This window comes from Mustela nivalis, assembly GCF_964662115.1.
Source record: "Mustela nivalis genome assembly, chromosome: 5".
NCBI classification, from domain to species: Eukaryota; Metazoa; Chordata; class Mammalia; order Carnivora; family Mustelidae; genus Mustela; species Mustela nivalis.
The window spans coordinates 48,913,468-48,934,383 of NC_139024.1; the positions used below are offsets into that span (position 1 = coordinate 48,913,468).

The 20,916-nt window shown below is 42.4% G+C and overlaps 1 protein-coding gene across 2 annotated transcripts in view; it reads right to left on the reverse strand.

Annotated features, from left to right (window-relative positions):
* Positions 1–13,115, reverse strand: part of SH3BGRL2 (SH3 domain binding glutamate rich protein like 2) — a 75,311-nt gene extending 62,196 nt beyond the window's left edge. Inside the window, exon 1 of one of the 2 annotated variants that reach the window (XM_082730272.1) lies at positions 12,816–13,115. In XM_082730272.1, coding sequence (XP_082586398.1) covers positions 12,816–12,860 — 45 coding nt within the window. In that variant the 5' untranslated portion in view covers positions 12,861–13,115. The remainder of the gene's footprint in view (positions 1–12,815) is intronic. The other variant, XM_082730271.1, reaches the window with a different exon arrangement.
* Between the last annotated feature and the right edge of the window lie 7,801 nt (positions 13,116–20,916).

A 20,916-nucleotide genomic window follows, 5' to 3' on the forward strand; every position in this document is an offset into this window, starting at 1 on the left:
AAAAAATGTCATCACCAGAACCAGACTGTCTCCCAACTCCCAATGCACTGTTCTAGAAATACAGTGCAGACCTGAATTTAACAGCTCACACCTCATCAGAAGGGAAAGATGAATCAAATGATCTCTTTAGTTCCTTCCGGTTTTAAGGCAATCTTTGTGAGCATTTTCCTCTCTGCTACTATAGATTAGAGCAGGGGTTCCCAACCAGGTGTGATTTTGGCCCCTAAGAGACATCTGGGAATATCTGGAGACATTTTTCATTGCCACAGCTGCGGGCAGGGCATACTACAAACACCCAGTGAGTAGAGACCAGGCACGGTGCTCAGCATCTGCAATGCACAGGACAAGCCCACAATAAAGATTTACCCACACCAAAATGACAACAGTGATGCCGCTGATGCAACCTCACTTAGGGTATGATCAAGTTCATTTTTAGGGTTTTCCAGGAAGTTCTGTCCTGGAGTATAATGACTCCAAGCAGCAGGTCAGAGATCAGAGTGACTGAGAGGCCAACACCAAGCACAGACAGGAAATAGACACTTTTTACTTCCCATAACTATTAGTTTCCACAGGAGTGGAAATGCCCATAGAAGTCAGATTCAAATGCCCATAGGAGTCAGATAGTTAACATAAATTAATGAAGCCAAAAATCACCGAATAACTATTTAGGACTATTATTTCCACCTTTCCACAAAGAAACTTTCACTGGCTTCCAGTCTTCATGAAACACATAGAACCCTCTTAATATAATCTTGTAGTTTCCCACTTTTGATAAACATACATGCGACAAATACTTTGTACTATAAAAAAAAGAATGGCACAAGCTCAGTAACAAGAAGCTCAGAGTTGGGAAGACAGCGGGAATGGTAGGGGGTATGGAGACCCCCAAGAGCGCATGCCCTGATGAAGGGACCACCACTAATCGACTCTAATGCAGCCAGGCCATGATGGAGTAAGGCACTGGGGTCAAAGAGATCTACAGATGTCTCAAGGAGGCAGGAATTCTAGATTGTATGTGTGTGAGAAAATCATTCCCCAGGATTTAAAATCTTTGCTCAAAAACATTTTAAAACACTGTGTTACCTCAAAAGAGAAGGGGTTCTAGCCTCTGCAACTCAACTATGACCTCTAGCCTATACAGACCCTAATAAATACAGATGTGTTCCATTTAACTCGGGACCCATTCTCTGGCTAGAACAATAATTTTTTTTCCCTTAATTAAATCTGAATAGCTTATTTAGAGTTGAAAATTCACAAAGACCAGAGAACTAGTATAGACTTAAATATAAATGAAATTTATAATACTATTAATGGCTGCCTCGTCATTAAGTTCCAACAACTTTACAAATGGGGATACTGAGATCCAGAGAAGTTCAAAGACCTGCTATGCCATCTTGCCACTGACAACACCGGAGCCATAATTTGAACCCAGGTCATTATACTCCTAAAGTTCACCTTCTTTCCACTTACCATCTTATTTATATCACATAAATGTCTTCTACAAAGCATAGCTACAAGGCTCTCTCAGTAAATTACATGTCAAGAATCTGATCTTAGAGAGAGAGATGGCTGACAATATGGAAAGCACAAAAATTACAAAATTATTAAATGGGTCAGATGAGGTGAATGAATACCCTCCTACTTCTATGGGTCCTTCCTGCCTTCCTGTGCACGTTGACTGCATCTTTCTCTCTACACACAGTGGAAGTCTGCACTCCTACAGGCCCTCTGTCCCTCCCCAACAACCACTAACAGCCCTGCCTCTGGTCCCCCACTTTCTACCCACTCTGGCACTGAACTCCCACAGTAGGCTGCAATATACTAATAAACTCTTTCCACCCAAAAGGACACATTCTTTACAGGGTAGAAAACAGGGAATGATGAGCCTGTGGAGAAAATGTCTCCCAAGAACAGAGGATCCCGGATGGAAAGAATGAGAGAACACACTTCTACCACTATCACCATTTGTCCCAGTAGATCTCATGGTGACCCAAAGATCTCAAGGGATTAATTGTCTCTGTCCTGGACCTCATCCCCACCAACCTTTTCTTCTCCTGTATTACCCCATGAATTTCCCATCCCATCTTGCTCCCTCTAGCTCAACACAACTACTCAGCTCTACTCTATCACACAAACGAAGACAACTGCATTTAAGGTAAATCACACATTTGGTTTCAGGACATCCAACAAAACATTCAACAGTATCTTCAAAGACCATCTCCATTTCTCTCTAACCTCTGACTCCTTCTTCTGGGACATGGCCATTGGGAAAATGGATGACACAGACGTAGTATCTGTACCTTCTGGATTCTATGACAAGGCAAGGTATTTGAAATTTCTGAGTTTCATTTTCCTATTTTGCTAGAGAGAGTAAAGGAGGATGGGAATGAATATGAATGGCTTCCAAGCCAAGTTCCTTTGAGGAATACAAAAAACAAACATAAAGCCTTGAGTATGTCCCGCACACGGTGTGAATGAGAGTTGTCGTTTCCATTACTATCATAATCTTTATGAAATATTAGCTTTCCATTTCAACCCGTATTTCTTATATCTCTTACCAGTCTCTGCAGCAGCAAAGTCATTGCACAAAGTCATTTCACATGCCAAGGACACTGCAGCTACAGTCACCTGCTCCACAGCTGAGTGGGGACCCCTGGAACTGCTCCTCTCTCCTTCACTTGAACTCACACCCTGTTATCCAAGCCTATTTCTGAGTCTGCAAGACCCAGCTTCTCACTGGCCTCTGAGCAGGGGCTTTTCTTGTGAGTAACGTGAGATAAAAGTACTGGACACAAAATCTTAAGACAGGGAGGAGTTCAAATCTGGAGTCTTTGAATTGAATGATCCTAGGCATGGTACTTAATCACCCTATACCTCAATATTCTCATCTGAAAAATGGATGTAATAAACAGTTTGTAGAGGCATCCTTATAATTAAATATCTTGTAGGAAAAAACCTACCACATTCTGGGCACAGCAAAACACTAACTGTTCACCTGACCTTCCAGGGCTCTAGGCTCAGCAAGGCTGAGCAAGGCTCAAGGTAGACAGGCTCAAGGCTCAGCAAGGTAGACAGTCATACCTGACAGTCCGCCTATCCCAGTGTCTTTCTCCCCTTCTCCCACAAAGCCCCAACCTCTTTTGCCACCATCCGCCTGCCCAGCTGCCACCTAGGAAAGCTTCCCACAAATGTTTAGCAAGCATCAAAGTTCAGTGTTCAGCTTCACAGTCACGATAATCACTTTCTTCACTCACCTTCATTAAACACAGAGATCCTGGCCCTTCTCTACCGCCCTCCCCCTAGATGTGGGGTGAGATGTTTGCAGAGGATACTGTCTGCCCATCAGTTCAACTTGGTGTCTCCCATTTCTTTCCCCTTTTGCTCCCAGACTCAAAATACCCTACGTTCAGTTATGCAAATCTGAAAGAGCCTATGACAGGGCTGGCAAATACATGACATAAACCCTGGTCCTCCCTGCTCTGGAGCCAGGTCAGACATCAACAGTCAATCACACTGTTTGTTTCCCAGCTCATCCCAGCCAGAGCTCCAAAACCCCTCTCCCAGCTTCACCATCCATCAGTCAAAATTGTCATCCGGGATGAAATCTACTTGCTAAGCATAGGAAGCCTGACATCAAACCAGGACTCTAAATTCATGTACTAGGACAGCAAAGAATAGTGACCAATTAACTGCACAGTAGTAAGCATTCTGTACGTATGAATAAATATGGCTTAGGGCCTCATGCATGACATGCTGTGTACCTATAAAAGGTTCATAAATTAATTATAATTAATTAATTAATTAGAGTTACAGAGCTCTAAGTGATTTATTTGGGGGAATGACCTCAAATTGTAATACTCTTATTATTTATTTAATTCAAACTTCAGTTAAAAAAAATCTTTATCCTTAAATTTACTAAAAATTTGAAAATTTGGCTTAGGAAGTACTATATACTATACATTTTTTTTATTGTTATTACTATTTGCTGCTATTGATAAGGATATATCAGAAACAACAGGTAATATGCACTGAGTTCTTACTATGTACCTGGCACTCTGCTTAATACCTCCTATGGAAAACCTATTCATTCAGTTCTTAAAGCAGTCACATACAGAAGGTACGGTTCCCATCCCATTTTTACAAATGAAGAGTCTCAGGTTACTTGTCTAAGGCCATGTCCTTTAGCAGCGGCAGAGCTAGAATCTGGACAGCCCCAGCCTTAAATGTGAGACTATACTGCCTTCCAATGAGAGATAATCCACGGATGGGGCAAAAGTAGGTGCTTGGCTTCAATATAAGCTAACTCCAGAATTAAATAAACCAGCAAATGTTCAACCCAAATACTTTGGCTTCTAAGTAGTTTATTTATCATAAAAGGTCAGCACAATCCAAAACTCCCGTCAATAGGGGATCCAGGCTTGTGGAAGTGGCCAATTCCCATTCAAAGAACCATCCTAATGAATGTAATTCCTAAAGCAGAGAACCAGTAAGCTTCAAATCACATGGGAATGTCATGAATGAAGAAGACCATACTCCCACTCCGTCTGTAGCACCAAAAGGAAAGCAAAAGAACTCAAAAGCTTACGTTGGTTGTGTTGCTTTGGGTTTTCTGTTTTGTTTGGATTTGTTTTCAACATAGGATTGGTATGCAGTAATAGTTGCTGACTTTAACTATACTTGCATTTACCAAATACCACCCACTGACCTGTCAAGCAAGTCACTTAATTGGGTCTCTCTTCTTCTCAGCCTTCTACTCCCAAATCCACTAGGCCCAAGCTGACAAAATGCCAATTCCAGATCCGAGCCATCGCTGGTAGGAAATAGAAAACACATCTTGAAGTACCGAAAACCCTTTGCCTGCACTCACAGCCAGCATTTCATTTCCGGCTTCAGGAGCTCTGAAGCCATGTTGGCAGAGAGCCTACAAAGGTCCGGCAAGGAGGCAGACACACCCTGATGCACACCACACCCTGCCCTTCCACTTTCGGGGGTCAGTTCCAGGAAACACCCTTTGGGGTGTTTCCAGGTACTGAGCAGCCCAGAAGAGTTCAATCCCTTCAGGAATAAATAAACTGTCAGTGGTAACAGAAGGAACCAGACCCAGGGGACCAAACACATTGTTCTAGTCTCCAGGGGCTGCCCCAGCCTGAAAGGACCTGTGCTTGTTGGTAGGGGGCCGCCTACCTGCCACTTCTAGTTCAGCTATCAGTCCTACTACAAAGCTGCGTCAAGAGCCCAGAAGGCACTTTCCTAGGTTGATTTCTTTTTAGAGTTCAGAAAAAAAATAATCAAATGTAAAACAAATAACAACACTTTGAGTTACCAAAGTTCAGTTCCTCAGTAATTAGTCAGTGCTGGCAGATAAACTCAGATAAGCCTATTTTTAAAAGAGGACAGATAAAAGGCTGCAGGGCCTCAAACGACATTGCTGGGCTGCGGCTGCTTGTTGACTTCTGATCTCCAAACCTACCTCTCCCGGGCCCACAACCACCCCCCATTCCAAGCAATACTGATCACTACTGGGCTCAACAATCACTCAACAGAAGGGCTCAATGACTTACTTACTTACTTTCTTTTTTTTTAAGATTTTATTTATTTGACAGAGAGTGAGAGAATCTCAAGTAGACCCTGCTGAACACTGAGAGGAAATCGGTCCCACATTTAACCAGCTGAGCCATTCACGTGCTCCTCAGAGACATGGTTTTAAACAACTAGAAAAAGGACCACCAAAAAACAATTGTATATAATCAGAAGTGGATCTTTTCCATGAAATAGTAATAAGCATTTACCATGTCCCTATTTCATAGGAAAAAAAGGCCTTTTCACTAAATTTCTAATTTGTAAAGCTAAGGTCCTTTTTCACATACTGAATTAGACAGTGTAACGAAAGCTAATCACAGAAAAAGAAAGTATATGGGAATATAATTTGAATCAGAATAACCTGCTGCTAGCTAACTATGCAGCTACTGTAGCCCCCATTAAAGCAATTCCTACTGAAAATTTGCTGAAACCCGAAAGGATCTCCTTTTGAAGTTAGAGTTTAGAGGGTGACTTTTAAAAAAACTGAATTAGCAATTAAAGTAATAACTTCTTGATCCCATTTTTAAAATCTGCATTTCAAAATAAAGTATTTTAAACTTTCATGTATAATGACCATAATTCACACTAATTTTTATTTTTAAAAGTGAAACATTTTAACGTAAAACATTAAAAATGAAACATTTTAAAAGTGAAACACTCACTAAGAAGCTAGACTCTTTCTCTTCTGTCATCTACTTCTAACTTCACTGAAAAAACAACCAACCATTTTTTATAAATTAAACACAAAAGGGCACCTAGGTGGCTCAGTTGGTTAGGGTTAGGTGCCTGCCTCTGGCTCTTGTCCTGAAATAGAGCCCCATGTGGCTCCCTGCTGAGCAAGGAATCTACTGCTCCCTCTCCTTTTTTCCCTCCCCCACTCCTGCGCAATCTCTCTCAAATCAATTAAAATCTTAAATAAATAAATAAATCATGAAAAAAATCTAAAGAAGTATTATTTAATTTGGTATCTCATACTGCTGCGTATTAAACTGTTTTTTTTTTCACTATAGTTGTTTTCCTTTTGTTTTGACAAAAAAAAATTGAAAAAACACACAAAAAGAGATTCAACTAGTCTTAAATTCCTGCAATGTGGAAACCACATTATATTCCATATTATAAATACTTATGAAAATTTCATTTTCTCAAATAAACAGAAATCTTTACTAAAAGTATCCCAATACAAATGGATAAAAAGCCCCTAGTTTTTTAAGAGTCCATGTCCTTGATTAATATTTTTAAGTTTAAAATATTAAGGTAGAATGAGAAAATATCAAATTTGGGAAATAATAAAATGAACTAGAAAAACTGAGGTCAGGTCTTCAGTTGGGATAGTGCTAATCTCTCTTCCTAACAATAGAACTTATACATTAACTGCAATTCCATACAATTCTATAACCAAAAGCTAACTTTGAGATTCAGAAAATGTGCCTGTAGTCTTCCCAATTAAAGGGGGAAATTCCATTAATTAGTGTTTCTATTTCAACCCTTCTGTATTGTTATGAGTTGAATGGTGCGCCCCCCAAAATGTTGAAATCCTAATCCCCAGTACCTATGAACGTGATGTGACTTTATTTGGAAATAGGATCTTTGCAGATGATCAATCAAGATGAAGTCATTAGGGTAGGCTCTTTTCAACAGGGCTCTGTCCTTATAAAAAAGGAGAAATCTGTGCACTGTGAGAGACACAGACCCAAGGAGAACACCATGTGAACATAAAGGTAGATGTCAAAAATGATGTATCTACATGGCAAGGAATGTCAAAGCTTGTCACCAAACCATCAGAAGGTAGGAGGAACGGAACAGTCTCCCTCCCAGCCCTAAGGAGGAAGCAACCCTGCCAACACCCTGATCTAGCTTCCAGAACTGTGAGACAAATTCCAGTTAACCCCCCAATTTTGGACCTTTGTTAATGGCAGCCTTAGGAAATTAATGCACTTGCCTTCCCTTACAATAACATCCTTGTTCCTACACCCCCCAACTTACTCTTGCTTCTCCTGGTGATTTCTTACATGCTCTCACCTCCCTAACCTCACTCCACACCCTCACTAGCCAATGCTCTTCAGCACCGTTTCTCATGAAGGGTACCTCCGCCATTCTCATGGGGGACTGTCCAGCACACTACAGGATGTCAAGCATCCCTGGTATTCTCATTCCCCCAGGGTATCACGGTGCCCACAGAGGAGAACTGCTCTGGAACCTGCCAGCTGGAGTCTGACTTAGTCTCCCACCATCTACTGTGTCTGATCTCTTCAGGGCAGTTAACTTCAGCTTCTCCATCTGTAAAATGGGAACAAATAACCACCTTGCCCTGTGACTCTGAAGCTTCACTGAGTTAAAGAGGCTAAGCAGGTGTGCCTAGGTGGCTCATTAAATGCTGGCTTAGGGGGGCGTCTGGGTGGCTCAGTGGTTTGGGCTGCTGCCTTCGGCTCGGGTCCTGGGTCATGATCTCAGGGTCCTGGGATCGAGCCCCACATTGGGCTCTCTGCTCCGCAGGAAGCCTGCTTCCCTCTCTCTCTCTCTCTCTCTCTCTGCCTGCCTCTCTGCCTACTTGTGATCTCTGTCAAATAAATAAATAAAATCTTTTTAAAAATAAATAAATAAATAAATGCTGGCTTAGGTCATGATCTTGGTGTCCTGGGATAGAGCCCAGGTTGTGCTCAGTAGCGAATCTGCTTGTCCGGCTCCCTTGCCTTCTGCCCCTCTCCTTGGCTCATGCTTGCTGACTCATGCGCATGCCTGCGCACTCTCTCAAAAAAATAAAATCTTAATAAATAAATAAACAGGCTGATGACGCAGGCTTACCCTCACCAGCTTCTTCTGGCATTAGAATCACATAGGGAATTACTGCCTATTAGTCCATTCTACATGGTCATATCCTGACTTTAGCTGCCGTGGAACTCCTTGCCAGGGCCTCCTCACACAGCAAAGCTTCACTGAGTACATTCTGTGGAGCTGTAACAGCTTCACTGGTTATTACATGTTCAAAATAGCTACGTCATGCCAACTAGTAGGGTATGCCTTCTACAGCTGCAAAGATCCAGACAACTTTGGGCATAGTCTCTATGAGTTCCACCGGCTACTCTCATCCCCACTTGAAAAACAGAGCAGCAGCCCTGGGCAAAGCTCTATGTTCTCCAACTTTGCTTCCAATTTCTTTGTATCTTTTCCTCCCAGTGATGGTCCCTCTCTAATAACCAAGGATATACCACTCATTTCACCATGCTCCATGTGAACACTGCCCAAGCTCACATCAGCCCTTCATTCTCCTTTTAAATGGTTTGTGTCCCAGATCTTTGACCCGTAGTTAGCACTGATGTGTTCCATAAGGCCGGTGTTTAAGTCTTTCCCCAGCCCTCACATACACCTACCACCTAATAGCACCTAACACAGAGCCTGGTACTTAACAGGCTTTCAGTGACTGATGAGCACAAGAGTCAATTAGGGGATGAATGAATGCATTGCTGAATGAACAGAGGAATGAATACATTCAGGAGTCAGGAGATCTAGTGTCCATTTAAGCCTTCCTTAGCTCTGCAGTGACTGATATAAATGACCCCAGGGTAAGCCACTTGATCTCTATGCCCAGATTTCCATCTCTGTGAATTTTAGGTGGTTGGATGTCTCGAGAAAACCACTTTAGGTTTTTTTCCAGCTCAACTGAGCCCAGAAACTTTAACAAAGAGTGAAAGATTGTATTTCTTTTTCTGAGACATTTTAGTCAAGGCAAGCACAGGGGTAAGGAATTTTCTAAAATCACATACCAGGGATCCCTCCCTGCCAGAGAGTCCCTTGTTACTTGGGGACAAAAGGCTCCAGACAGCATACAAGCTGCCAATACTGAAGACATCTCTGAGATGCTGAGCACTGCAGAGTTTGTTATCATGGGCTTCTTGCAGGAACTGAAAGTCTACCCCGTCTTCAAAGAGGTCCACAGGGACACTGGTGGCTTGCCCTCTTCTACCCAAAACTCCTCCCTTTCCAGCCTGAACAAGGTGGGCCCTGCACTCCCTTCTGGGCTCCAAATCTAACTCAAGTCCTTTCTCTGCCATCTGCCCAAGGCTCCCACATGCATATTTTATGATTTCTGGCACATTTCCTCCTTATCTAACATCCTGCAATGTATCCCTCTGCCCCTACATTATTTCTATTTCTGATAATGTGTTCTGAAAGAGGCAAGTGTCCTTGAGGTATACTTTATTACTGGTGGTTTTGGCTTTCCTATCTTATCTCCCCAGTCAGTCCTCACCTAAATTTCTTGAGGGCAGAGGCCACATCCTCTATTCTGCTCCAGTTCCCCACAAGAACAAGGACCAAGCTGCGCAAGCAGCAGATCCCTAGAAAATACTTGTTGCATGAATAAAATAACGAATGAATGAAGTAATTGGCGGACTTCAATTTTTCAAATTTAAAGTCGTATTAATATACTTCCTGAATAAAGTTACCAGGACACCCCTTTCCGGGTATACAACCAGAGTAAATAAAATTTTAAAATGGCACTTTAGAAATACACTATTTTCTGAGGACTGAAATAAATGTCCTTCACTACAATATGAACGAGAGCAACATTATCAGCTGTGTAAGAAATCTGCTTTTCAGGTATCCATAGCATAATAATGTGGCATTTTACTTCCTAGTAAAAGCAGATTTTACCTGGAGCTGGGGCGGATAGCCCCTTGGTGTTAATTATTTCAAATATCACTGTTATGTGTTGAAGCTGGAAAATTCAGGGAAGTCAGACAAGATAGGAGGATTTTTCTCTAAATGCATTGTTTAAATCTCCCGCTGAATGGGGCAGAACACCTTTTTGGAAATACCATCGACTCACTTAGCAAAGTCAATTTCTAGTTATGTTCCTTCCTTGTGGTTTAATAATAAACTTCAGCTAGAACCAAACTGATTTGGAAATCAAATTATTTGTTCTCCCACGCACTTGCTAGTCACAGTTGGTCACCAAATAAAACAGCACCAATGGTCCACACAACTCTGCTAGAGGGAAAACATTAGGGCTATGCCATCAAAGCTTAATGTAGCTTAATTCTATAAGCCCCATTAACGTCCCCAGGCCAACACTTAACCTAAACAACTTCATTATCTCTTAGAAAGCATTACTCTTGCATACCACCATATTCTTATCATCACCGAAAGTATCAACATTACACTATTACAGAAAAACTACGTATTAAGGTAAGAGATAATTGTAATTGGAGGGACTTACTGACTGAGGATTGAGAAAAAAGTGAGGTCCATTAAAATAGACAATTACTATTTATGGACAGAACAAATTATGTCTTCCAGCTCAAATCAAACCCTGTCAGAACACATACTACCAGGCAGGGCAGTGAGAGAAGCTGAGACATCACAATAAAACATCAAAGGACAAGAATAAACTCATTTTGAGGCTAATACGAATACATCTAAAGTGGGGGGGGGGGAACGCTGTTACAAGGATTTATCCACATTTACACAACTGATGAAATCAGAACAGGTTAAAGCTAGAATGTAATGCTGAGTCTTACATCATAACCCTTCATTCTACAGAAGAGAAACTCAGGCAGGGATGGAGCCCCTTCTCCAAACTTTGTTCTCTGAAGTCCAGATTCATGTGCAACACATGTAACCGTAAATTTAAAAATTAAAAAAGGTCATAGGCAGACAAGAAACACTTGTTAATGGATTTGAGGACATAGAGATCCACAATTCCAGAACTATCTTGGTATATTACCTGCTCACAGGATAAGCCAAGTAATTACCTAAAGTTTTGACTTTGACTTGTCCATCATAACCTAGGCTTCTTAATACTACAGATCAGCCCTTCCATAATCAATAAAATGCTCTTACAACAATTATTGAAGCATACAAGTTGGTGGTGAAACCAAAAGCTTTGGAGCATTCCTATGAAGAAGTGTATTTGAAAAAAATCTATCCACAAAATAATATGGGTTTCCTGACACATGAAGTGTAGTTCAATGGGGAAATCTGTAAAGGACAGGTATGACTAAGCAACCACAAATAACCAGAAATACCAAAACTATCAGGAGTATGGGGACACCACACGCCTGCATATAATGATAAGGTGGAGTTTCCCATCTATTGTTCCTAATGATAAAGAGGTCTTTTTTGTACTACAGTGTTGACTTCTTTTTAAATAAAAAGTCTCTTCTTTTTAAATAAAAAGTGGTTTTTAAGGATTTATAAATAATATTTTATTCCATCTTCCATCCCACCTGCTTCAGAAACAAATTTGGTGACAATCTGGTTGTTGCTGGGCAGACAACTGACCAGATCAAATTTAAACAATCAATATAGCACTTTTGATGTATCTGATTATGTATCTCACCAAGGAACCCCTTAAATCTATAGTTTAACTCTTACTTAGGAAAACCAAGTCTTAATAATCATGTAAAACATGTCTTCCTCTGTGGGCTATCAAGTTTATTACTGATTTTTTCCTTACAGTTGGACACCTCGCTATTTAATTTCACTTCTTCAAAAAAAAAAAATCAAACTAAGCAAAATAGCTTAAAATAATTAGAGAGACAACAATTTATTCATCCTCAAGATGAAATTGACCATGGCACTACAAGGGTAAAGAAATCAAACACACACATTTATATAAAGATGTAAAAATATTCTTAGCATCCAAGGCAGGGAAAAAAAAAAAAAAAAGACAAAACAAAATCCGAGCTCGACAGGACAAACCCAGTCCACAGTTCTATTTGCGCAGGTATAAGACTAAAGAAACGTACTGGGTGGCGAGGAAGGGAGGGGGGAGAGCAATTGCTACTTAAACTTGTTTCATTCAGGAGCTAGGTAGCTAAGCAGCCTAGATAAAAGCGGTTTATACAAAATATAACCAGGCTGAATGTCCCAAATCGGGAAGAACTAACACTAAGGGAAACGGGACCCCCGGGGCTCTCAGACTCCCCCTTCCCCAAATTCCCGAGCCACACTCCTGGAGCTGGGGTCTGCCCGAGGACTCCATTTTCCCGCAACGCTGTCTCCCCCGCACGGCCTGTGGGTGAGCTGGGGTCCCCCACCCACCTTTGCTCCCCGCCCTTTTCATTGTTGTGCAAGTGTGATGGATCACCTGCCCGGTGCGGGTTCCCGCGTCCGGACGCGCTGCGCACCGAGACGCGCAGGGGCGAGCGGGGCGCGCCTCCCGCAGGACCCGCGCCTGGTGCCCGCGACCCCCGGAGACCCGATCCCGGCCCGCTGCCAGCCCCCGCAGTGCTCACCGCCACGAAACCCGAGGAGGAGGCGATGAACACGCGGATCACCATCCTCTCGCACGCCGGGACGGGCAGTCGGCTCCCGCGGGCTCAGGGCTGGCGGGGACGCGGAGGCAAAACTCGGCTAAGAGCCGCCACCGCCGCCGCCGCCGCCGCCGCCGGGCTGAGCGCTCGGGTGGGGGAAGATCGCAGGGACCTGACTCCCTCCCGCGGGTCAGCAGATAAAAGCCCAGAGCCTCCCGGCCGCTGGCCGAGGGAGGAGGGGGAGGGGAGGAGGAGGAGGAGGAGGAGGGAACAGGCTGCGGGGCGTGATGGGAGTTGTAGTTTCGTTCTCTGCCTGGAGTGCCTAGTGGACTGAGCTCTTTCCAGCCCCTCCTTACTGCGTGATAATCGCTTACCCGCGCAGGTGGCTGGAGGGGAGAGGCTAGGCAGACGCTGTGACAAGGGGTAGCGAGGATCCCGGTGAGACCGAGAAAAAGAAAACTAGGCAAGAGGGTTTGGTTCAGAGTCCAACCTTGGGTTGTATGTTGTGGTTTACTGATTTGGAGCATCCCCCCCCCCAGAAACGCCGACGGGAGGGATCGAGCGTCCGAGACCCGCGGTCTCGAGGCGGCTAGCGTGCGGGGCAAGCCCGAACCAGCGGCGGGCGGGCGGGTGGGGCGGGGTGGGCCTCTCAGCAGGGGGCGGTGGTAGGTACTGTGGGGCTGGGCGCTCCTGTGTGCTCCCTGCGGCTCTGGAGATTGCAGAAAGGTGATTCTTCTAGTTAAATGAGACGTTTCCTTCTGCAGATTAGAAGCCAGCTGAGAGCACAACCGATATTTTATTTTTCTTTGCAAAACTGTAATTGTAGTAGAAAAAATAAATACCAAGCGAAATTAGAATCCTCCTATCAACATTGGGCATCAGGACCCCACCCGCCCCACCCGCTGCTCTACACAATGGCTTCGCCTCTGTGCCCCTTATATTTACAACGGAGCCAGATCTGGGCTTTTTTCAGAACCGATGCACATTCCAAGCGCAATCTCCCAGGAGGATGCTGTTAAATAAAAAGCTTTTATGTAGTTGCTAATAGTTTAGGAATAGTTATTTAGCAAGAGTTTTATGTTTCACAGAAGTCCAAGCCTCTCACAGGTTGGTGGAAATGAACCAGTTTTCTCTGCAGTTACTGTATTTACTTTCTGCGTTTCAGCAGGGGAGTTTAACAGAGTTCTGGGAACAATGTTAATTAATAGTTCTAGAAATAAAGAAATTAGATAATGAAGCCTCTAGCTCTTTGGTTAATTTCTTGCACAGATACTAACCATCTTTGAGCATTTGCTTTTTAGAGCAATTTTTAATATTTCAAGTTTATAACCTGTCCTATTATGTCATTTCTGTAGTACTCTTTTTTAATTTAGCACGTTAACAGAAGATTCAATCTTTATATGACTTTATTTCTTCTTATAAACAATAGCAAAATATAACCTTTGCTGTAATTAATATCTCTCTGCATAGGCACGTTAATTTGCCTACCATACATGTGGAAATGAATATAAATTTAAAATAATTTCTTAACAGTAGATACTACGTTTCCTATATAACTGCCACTGTTAAAAGTCAACATTTTTTTCAGTTTGGAATTATTGAGCTGTGAAGATATGGCTAAACTCAACCAATAGAAACTTAGAGCCTATTCTCTGAAAGGTACCAAAGTGGATGAAAAGTTGAGTAAGTCATTTCCTCACTCAGCGGAGCACCTATTGTCTGCAAAACAAAAAGACAGGTACAGAAATAGCAACAGAACAAGACACACTGTACCAATAGATTGTTGTGTGGGTATAAAAGGAAAAAGTGGCTTTTTAGAAGAGGTTTTGAAGATGAGTAGAATATCTGCTGGCAGATGGGGGGGAATGCTGGGTGAGACTGTGCAGAGTTTATGAGATCAACAAGCAGTTGGTTGTGCTTCAAGAAAGGGTTATGAGGGGCCTAATAGGAACAATGTGGAAAATGTAGGTTTGAATGAATGCAGCAGGACACTCTCCCTGGTTGTCTGCCTAGCTCCTCGCTCTTTTGTGAAATCTGTTCCTCAGCTTTGATCTAAGAGGTTGTAGGGGTGGCATACCAAATCCCTGTTTGTACAGCAAGACCCAGAGCTCAGTTAGCCACAACTAATTTGTCTAGGGGTGAACACCTGACCCAAGCTTGGCCAAGCAACACCCGTTCCCTAAAGATTTGGAATTAGTACTGGGAAAGAAATAGAGAGCATAAGCTTTAACTTGTGTCATGGAAGCTGGGAGCTTTTCAGAAGCCATGTTTCAACATGAGAACCAGAGAAGCTGAAGAACCTAGTCGGTAGGAAGAGAACAACGAAGCACACAAAAGGAAATTAATTTCAGAGAATCCTGATAATGTTTTTGTCTGGGGGTCCTAAAGCTATGACCTGTGTAGCAAATTGTGTGTTTTATAAATAAAGTTTTATTGGAACACATTAATTTTCATGTTGTCTGCGGCAGAGTGACAGAAACCATATGGCTTGCAGAACCTAATACATTTATTATTTGGCCCTTTATAGAAAGTTTGCCAGTCCTTGTTTATGGCTCAAAATGTTCCTACATCCCTACTTTTAAGGCCTACATAACATCAGTGTATCCATATCATAAATACCTCATTTTACTTAAGCAACCTGAAATGGTTTTCTGTTTCACACAATCACTAAGAAGTTTACAGTGAATTTGTTAAGCTTTCCAAGGAAGAAAAGGTTATGATCGGAGCTATACATTAAGATCATTCTGGCATGGGGTAATTTTTATTCTCTGCTGGTGAAAAGTTTATCTCTAGAACTTGTATGCAGGACAGTGTTAGAAGGCCAAGAACCCACAATAGCACGTGTCGAGTTGAGACCCAGCGTTAATAAACAACATGGAAGAGTGAGTGAGAGTAGAAAGCAATCTGGAATATAAACTAGAGGTCCAAGATCAACACCACAGGGTATCATACCACAGCCATCTGACAAGTAAAGTCTGCAGATAAGGCAGGCAGCCAAAACTGAAAGACAGAACTCTGAAAATTGAGTAGGTCAATAGGCTTTAGGAAAGCTGCTCTGGTATTACCTAAGACTTAAGCCCCTTCGTAAGTCACGATAGACCATCTGGCTAGCATGGGTTTTTTCTTAGCTTTATTGAGATATAATTGTATAAATTACCTATTTCACCCATTTCCCAACCCACCTCCTTTCTGGTAATCATTAATTAGTTCACAGTAGTTAAGGGACTGTTTTTTGGCTTAGCTCTCTCTTTTTTCTTCCCTTGCTCATTTGTTTTGTTTCTTAACTCCCACATATGAGTGGAATCATACGGTATTTGTCTTTCTCTGACTGACTTATTTCACTTGGCGTTATACTCTCTAGCTCCATCTATGCTGTTACAAATGACAAGATTTCACTCTTTTATGGCTGAATAATAATCCATTGTATGTATACACCACATCTTCTTTATCTATTCATCTATCAGTGGACACTTGGGCTGTTTCCATAATTTGGGTTAATGTAACTAATACTGTTATAAACATAGGGGTACACATGTCTTTGAATTAGTGTTTTTATATTTTAGGGGTAAATATCCAATAACTCAATTACTAGATCATATGGTAGTTCTACTTTTAACATTCTGAGTAACCTCCAGACTGTTTTCCACAGTGGCTGCACCAGTTTTCATTCTCGCCAACAGAGCAAGATGGTTCCTTTTCCTCCACATTCTTGCCAACACTTGTTATTTCTTGTGTTTTGGATTTTAGCCATCCTGACAGGTGTGAGTGAGCCACTATGATTTTGAAGTATAAAGGGAAAAAAAATAAAATTTTAAAATATTTGCAACTGTTGGAAAATATTAAAATACCTATGATTTCTATTGGTAACAAAGTCATAGATGTTTACTGCTATTACAGTGGCTTGTTGCCTGCATTCATAATTGAAGGAATTAGTAAATTTTTTGAAAAGATTTATCTGTTCATTTTAGAGAGAGAGAGAGAGACAAGGCACTTGGGCACGTGAGGGTGGAGGGGACAGAGGGAGAGGGAGAAAGAATCTCAAGTAGACTCCCCATTGAGTCCAGAGCCCAACACTGGGCTGGATGTCACGACCCTGAGATCATGACATGAGCCAAAATCAAGAGTCGGATGCCTAACTGACTAAGCCAGCTAGGCGTCTTGGGATTAGTAAAGTAAATTTCTGTTACAGTTTAATGAAAGTATAAATATGTTAATTTTTTTCTCAATTCAAGTTTATGAACTCCGTAACTTCTATCCACAAGTCCCTTGGTTAGAGTGGGGGGGCAGTTGTGTCCAAGAACCCCCGTTTAAGAAACCATAGTCTGACAGTATCCAACTGTGTAAAAGCCTAGGAATTTACCTAAAAAGAAAGTACAGAAAGAAACAAGAAGGAGCCATGAAGAATCCCTTGGAGAACTCTTCCATTCAAAAGTTGGAAAGGGAACAAAGAATTAAAAGGAATGGAGGAACTATCAGAAAAATACAAAACAAAAAGACTACAGTGTCACAGAAGCCACGAGAGGTGTTCTAAGCTTTAAGAAGTAGAGAATAGCACGAACATTGCTCAGCCTGGAAGTCGGGAAAGATAATAAAAAAGGAGGCTTGAAGTCTGTTAGTTGGGTAGGCTGTGTTCACATTCCAGCTTTGCCAGTTAATTTCGTGGACAAATTTTGCCACCTCTCTAAGCCTCCGTTTTCACATCGATAAAGTAAGTATAAATAATGGCTCTCATTCACAATTGTTATGAGAGTTAATTATGCTCAGGATATTCTCCAAATTATGCCTGAGGGTATCAGTTTGCTCCACCTGGCTACAGATGTTTGGACCAAATCTGTGTATTTCCCTCAGTGGGACCCATTGCAGCTTGAAAGCAATTTATGACAATTATGATCAGGCTTGAAAATACATGCCAGTCCTCTCTCCGTAATTCACAGTTGGAAAATCGAAAGACTAAGGCAATTAGCAGTAGGAGCATAAAGGAGGATGCTGCAAGGGAGGGTGGAGTGGGGTTGAGACGCTTTGAGCAAGTGAAGGAATGAGGAAACAGAAACAAAGACTAAGAGAAAGTCTGTCTGTAACAGGAGAATGGAGCCCCTGTGGCCTGAAAAACAGAAACACTAATGAAGAGGCCGGCAGCTATCCTACATCCAGACTCAGTTTCCACAAATCCAAGCGTGCCACAATTCCTGCCTTGGGTTGCTGTTTAAACACCTCCAACTTTATGGGGCGCCTGGGTGGCTCAGTGGGTTAAAGCCTCTGCCTTTGGCTCAGGTCATGATCTCAGGGTCCTGGGATTGAGCCCCGCATTGGGCTCTTTGCTCAAGCGGGGAGCCTGTTTCCTCCTCTCTCTCTCTGCCTGCCTCTCTGCCTACTTGTGATCTCTGTCTGTCAAATAAATAAATCTTTTAAAAAACAAAACAAAACAAAAAAACCCACCTCCATCTTTTATCTTGGGCTTGTGTAAGTCGGGGTCTTTTCCTGACACCTCTAAAATCCTGACCAGAACCTCCACGTGACATGTGGGTAGTGAATCACGTGCCCACAGCAGTCATGAGGAAGGTCCAGGGATACACAGGCTTCACTACGCAGACTATGTAGCAAATGGGACCACCCTGCTCAAAAACTTTGGGTTTTTGTCCGAAATATTCTGATATTTCAATGTCGACTCAATTTTTTTAAAAACTGAGTCAACTAAGCCAAAACTTCTGCTTGCAAGTCCTGTGCGATCCTGTGGTTCTCCAAGTTTCTCCCTCCAGTGTAAGTAGAACTCTGAGGCCAGGCTTGGCGCCCACTAAACCCACAAGTAGCACCAGGTGTTATTATAATGATGGTCTGTTATCATTGCTGGCCTTTGCGAGGGCACTGCCAGCAGAGGATGGAGGCATTCCCCTGACAGCAGTGGCTTGAGGACCGATGGGGCCCTAGAAACAACTGTTTTAGTAACTTTTCTGATTGAAAGTTGGAGAATGATGACAGAAACTTAAAGGGGCATCAGGGAGCATAAACATTCTTCAGGAAGGTTTATCTAACGACTAAATAAAGAGCTCTTTTATTTTATTTTTCTTTAAGATTTTATTTACTTATTTGACAGAGAGAGAAAGATCACAAGCAGGTGGGGAGGGGAGCTGGGGAGATCAGGCTTCCCGATGAGCAGAGAGCCTGATGCGGGGCTCCATCCTAGGATCTCGAGATCATGACCCGAGCCGAAGGCAGAGGCTTTAACCCACTGAGCCACCCAGGCACCCCTAAAGAGCTCTTTTAAACAGTCAGGTGACTCAACTGTCCATATTTTATTTTTAGAATGGTATTGGATCTGATTGATAATTCTTTACTGTCAGGGCTGCCTTCTTTTTAACAGCACTTAATCCAACACTACCTAACTCCCCAAGGAGTTCAGTCAAGGCACGTCAGTCACCACACCATGCCCATCACAAATCCCTGCCTGCTCCAGGCAGCTGCTCCTCTGAAAGCTGAGTTGGTACATTTGGCTGTTAGTGGGTGACAGATCTGTGGGAGAGGAGGTTAGAAGCCAGAAGGCAGGGGTAGATCAGAGTGGTAAAGGAACTGGTCTCGGGGCCAGACCTGTCACAGCTGTATGCACCGTCTTTAGGCAATTTACTTAACTTGGGACACCTCACCTTCCTCGTTGTTGGGGGCTTAACGGAGAAGACGCATGTTAAGTGCTTTATTATATAACGCCTTGGACGTAGTTAGGACTCAGTATTAGCTATTCCTAATCGTGTAAAGTAAATCAGAGAATGGCCTTCATTTGCATAAAGAATATAAATTTCATAAATATTTCCTTTTCTTAAGATTTTATTTATCTTAGAGAAAGTGCCAGCGGGGCTGGAGGGTTTGGGTGTTGGCGGGCAGGAGTCCAGAGAGAGGGACAAGCAGCCTCTGTGCTGAGCACGAACTTGATAAGGGACTTGATCTCACAACCCAAGATCATGACCTGAGCCAGTAAATCAAGAGTCTGATTGTCAACTGACTGAGCCACCCAGGTGCCCCTAGATTTCATAAATATTTCTGTTTTATGTCTGTGGGTTTAACTATCTAAATAACAAGTTATGGTTTGTATGAGTCTCTTTGTACAGTGCCATGTTCAGTTAAAGTACTTAACAAAATCTTTTTGATGTTAATGAAGTTTAGAGGAAGCTGTACTTAAGATAAAAGGGATATTGGTGAAATGAAGCAGTAATAAAGTCAAAGAACAGGAGCTTGAATTCCAGAAGAGAATTCACCCTCTGCTTTTATGTTGCTTCATCAGGCTCATTCTATTTTCAATAAAATAAAATCTTAGGAATACACTAACCAGTCCCTGAATTGGATGGAATTTTCCACGCTCATGTTTAAGGAATGAAGGAAAATCATAAAGTAAGGAATAAGCCTTGAAACCAACTTATTCTTGAATCTGTGCATATTCCTCAGAGGGTTCACTATCTTGTCTTTCAGGAGAAAACACGTTCATTTCTTCAAAGCCTTGACTCCCCTAGAAATTGGAAAAACGTATGGGAAGAAAAGCAAAGGGCATAAGCCACCATCTTGGAACTGTAACAAGGAGGATTTGAGATCTGCTGGTCACCACAGGAAGAACTAAAAACCTTGTGTGCAGTTGATTTCTTTCAGCTATATTCCTTCAGTCTGTGCCAGATGCTGTGCTAGGTGCTAGCCCAGTCCCTACCCTCATGGAGATTATGGCTAATCCAGAGGACGAAAGATGAACAAGAATGTATCTACTTGAAGGACATGACAACACAACAATTGTGTTGCTTTTTGTTGTTGTTTCCTTCATCTTTTTTTTTTTTTTTTTTTTAAAGATTTTATTTATTTATTTGAAAGACGGAGATCACAAGTAGGCAGAGAGGCAGGCAGAGAGAGAGAGAGAGGGAAGCAGGCTTCCTGCGGAGCAGGGAGCCCGATGCGGGGCTCGATCCCAGGACCCTGAGATCATGACCCGAGCCAAAGGCAGCAGCCCAAACCACTGAGCCACCCAGGCGCCCCTGTTTCCTTCATCTTGAAGGCCTTTCCTAATCAACTATTTTTGGTGAGAGATATCTATAAAATTCTCTCCACCACTCCA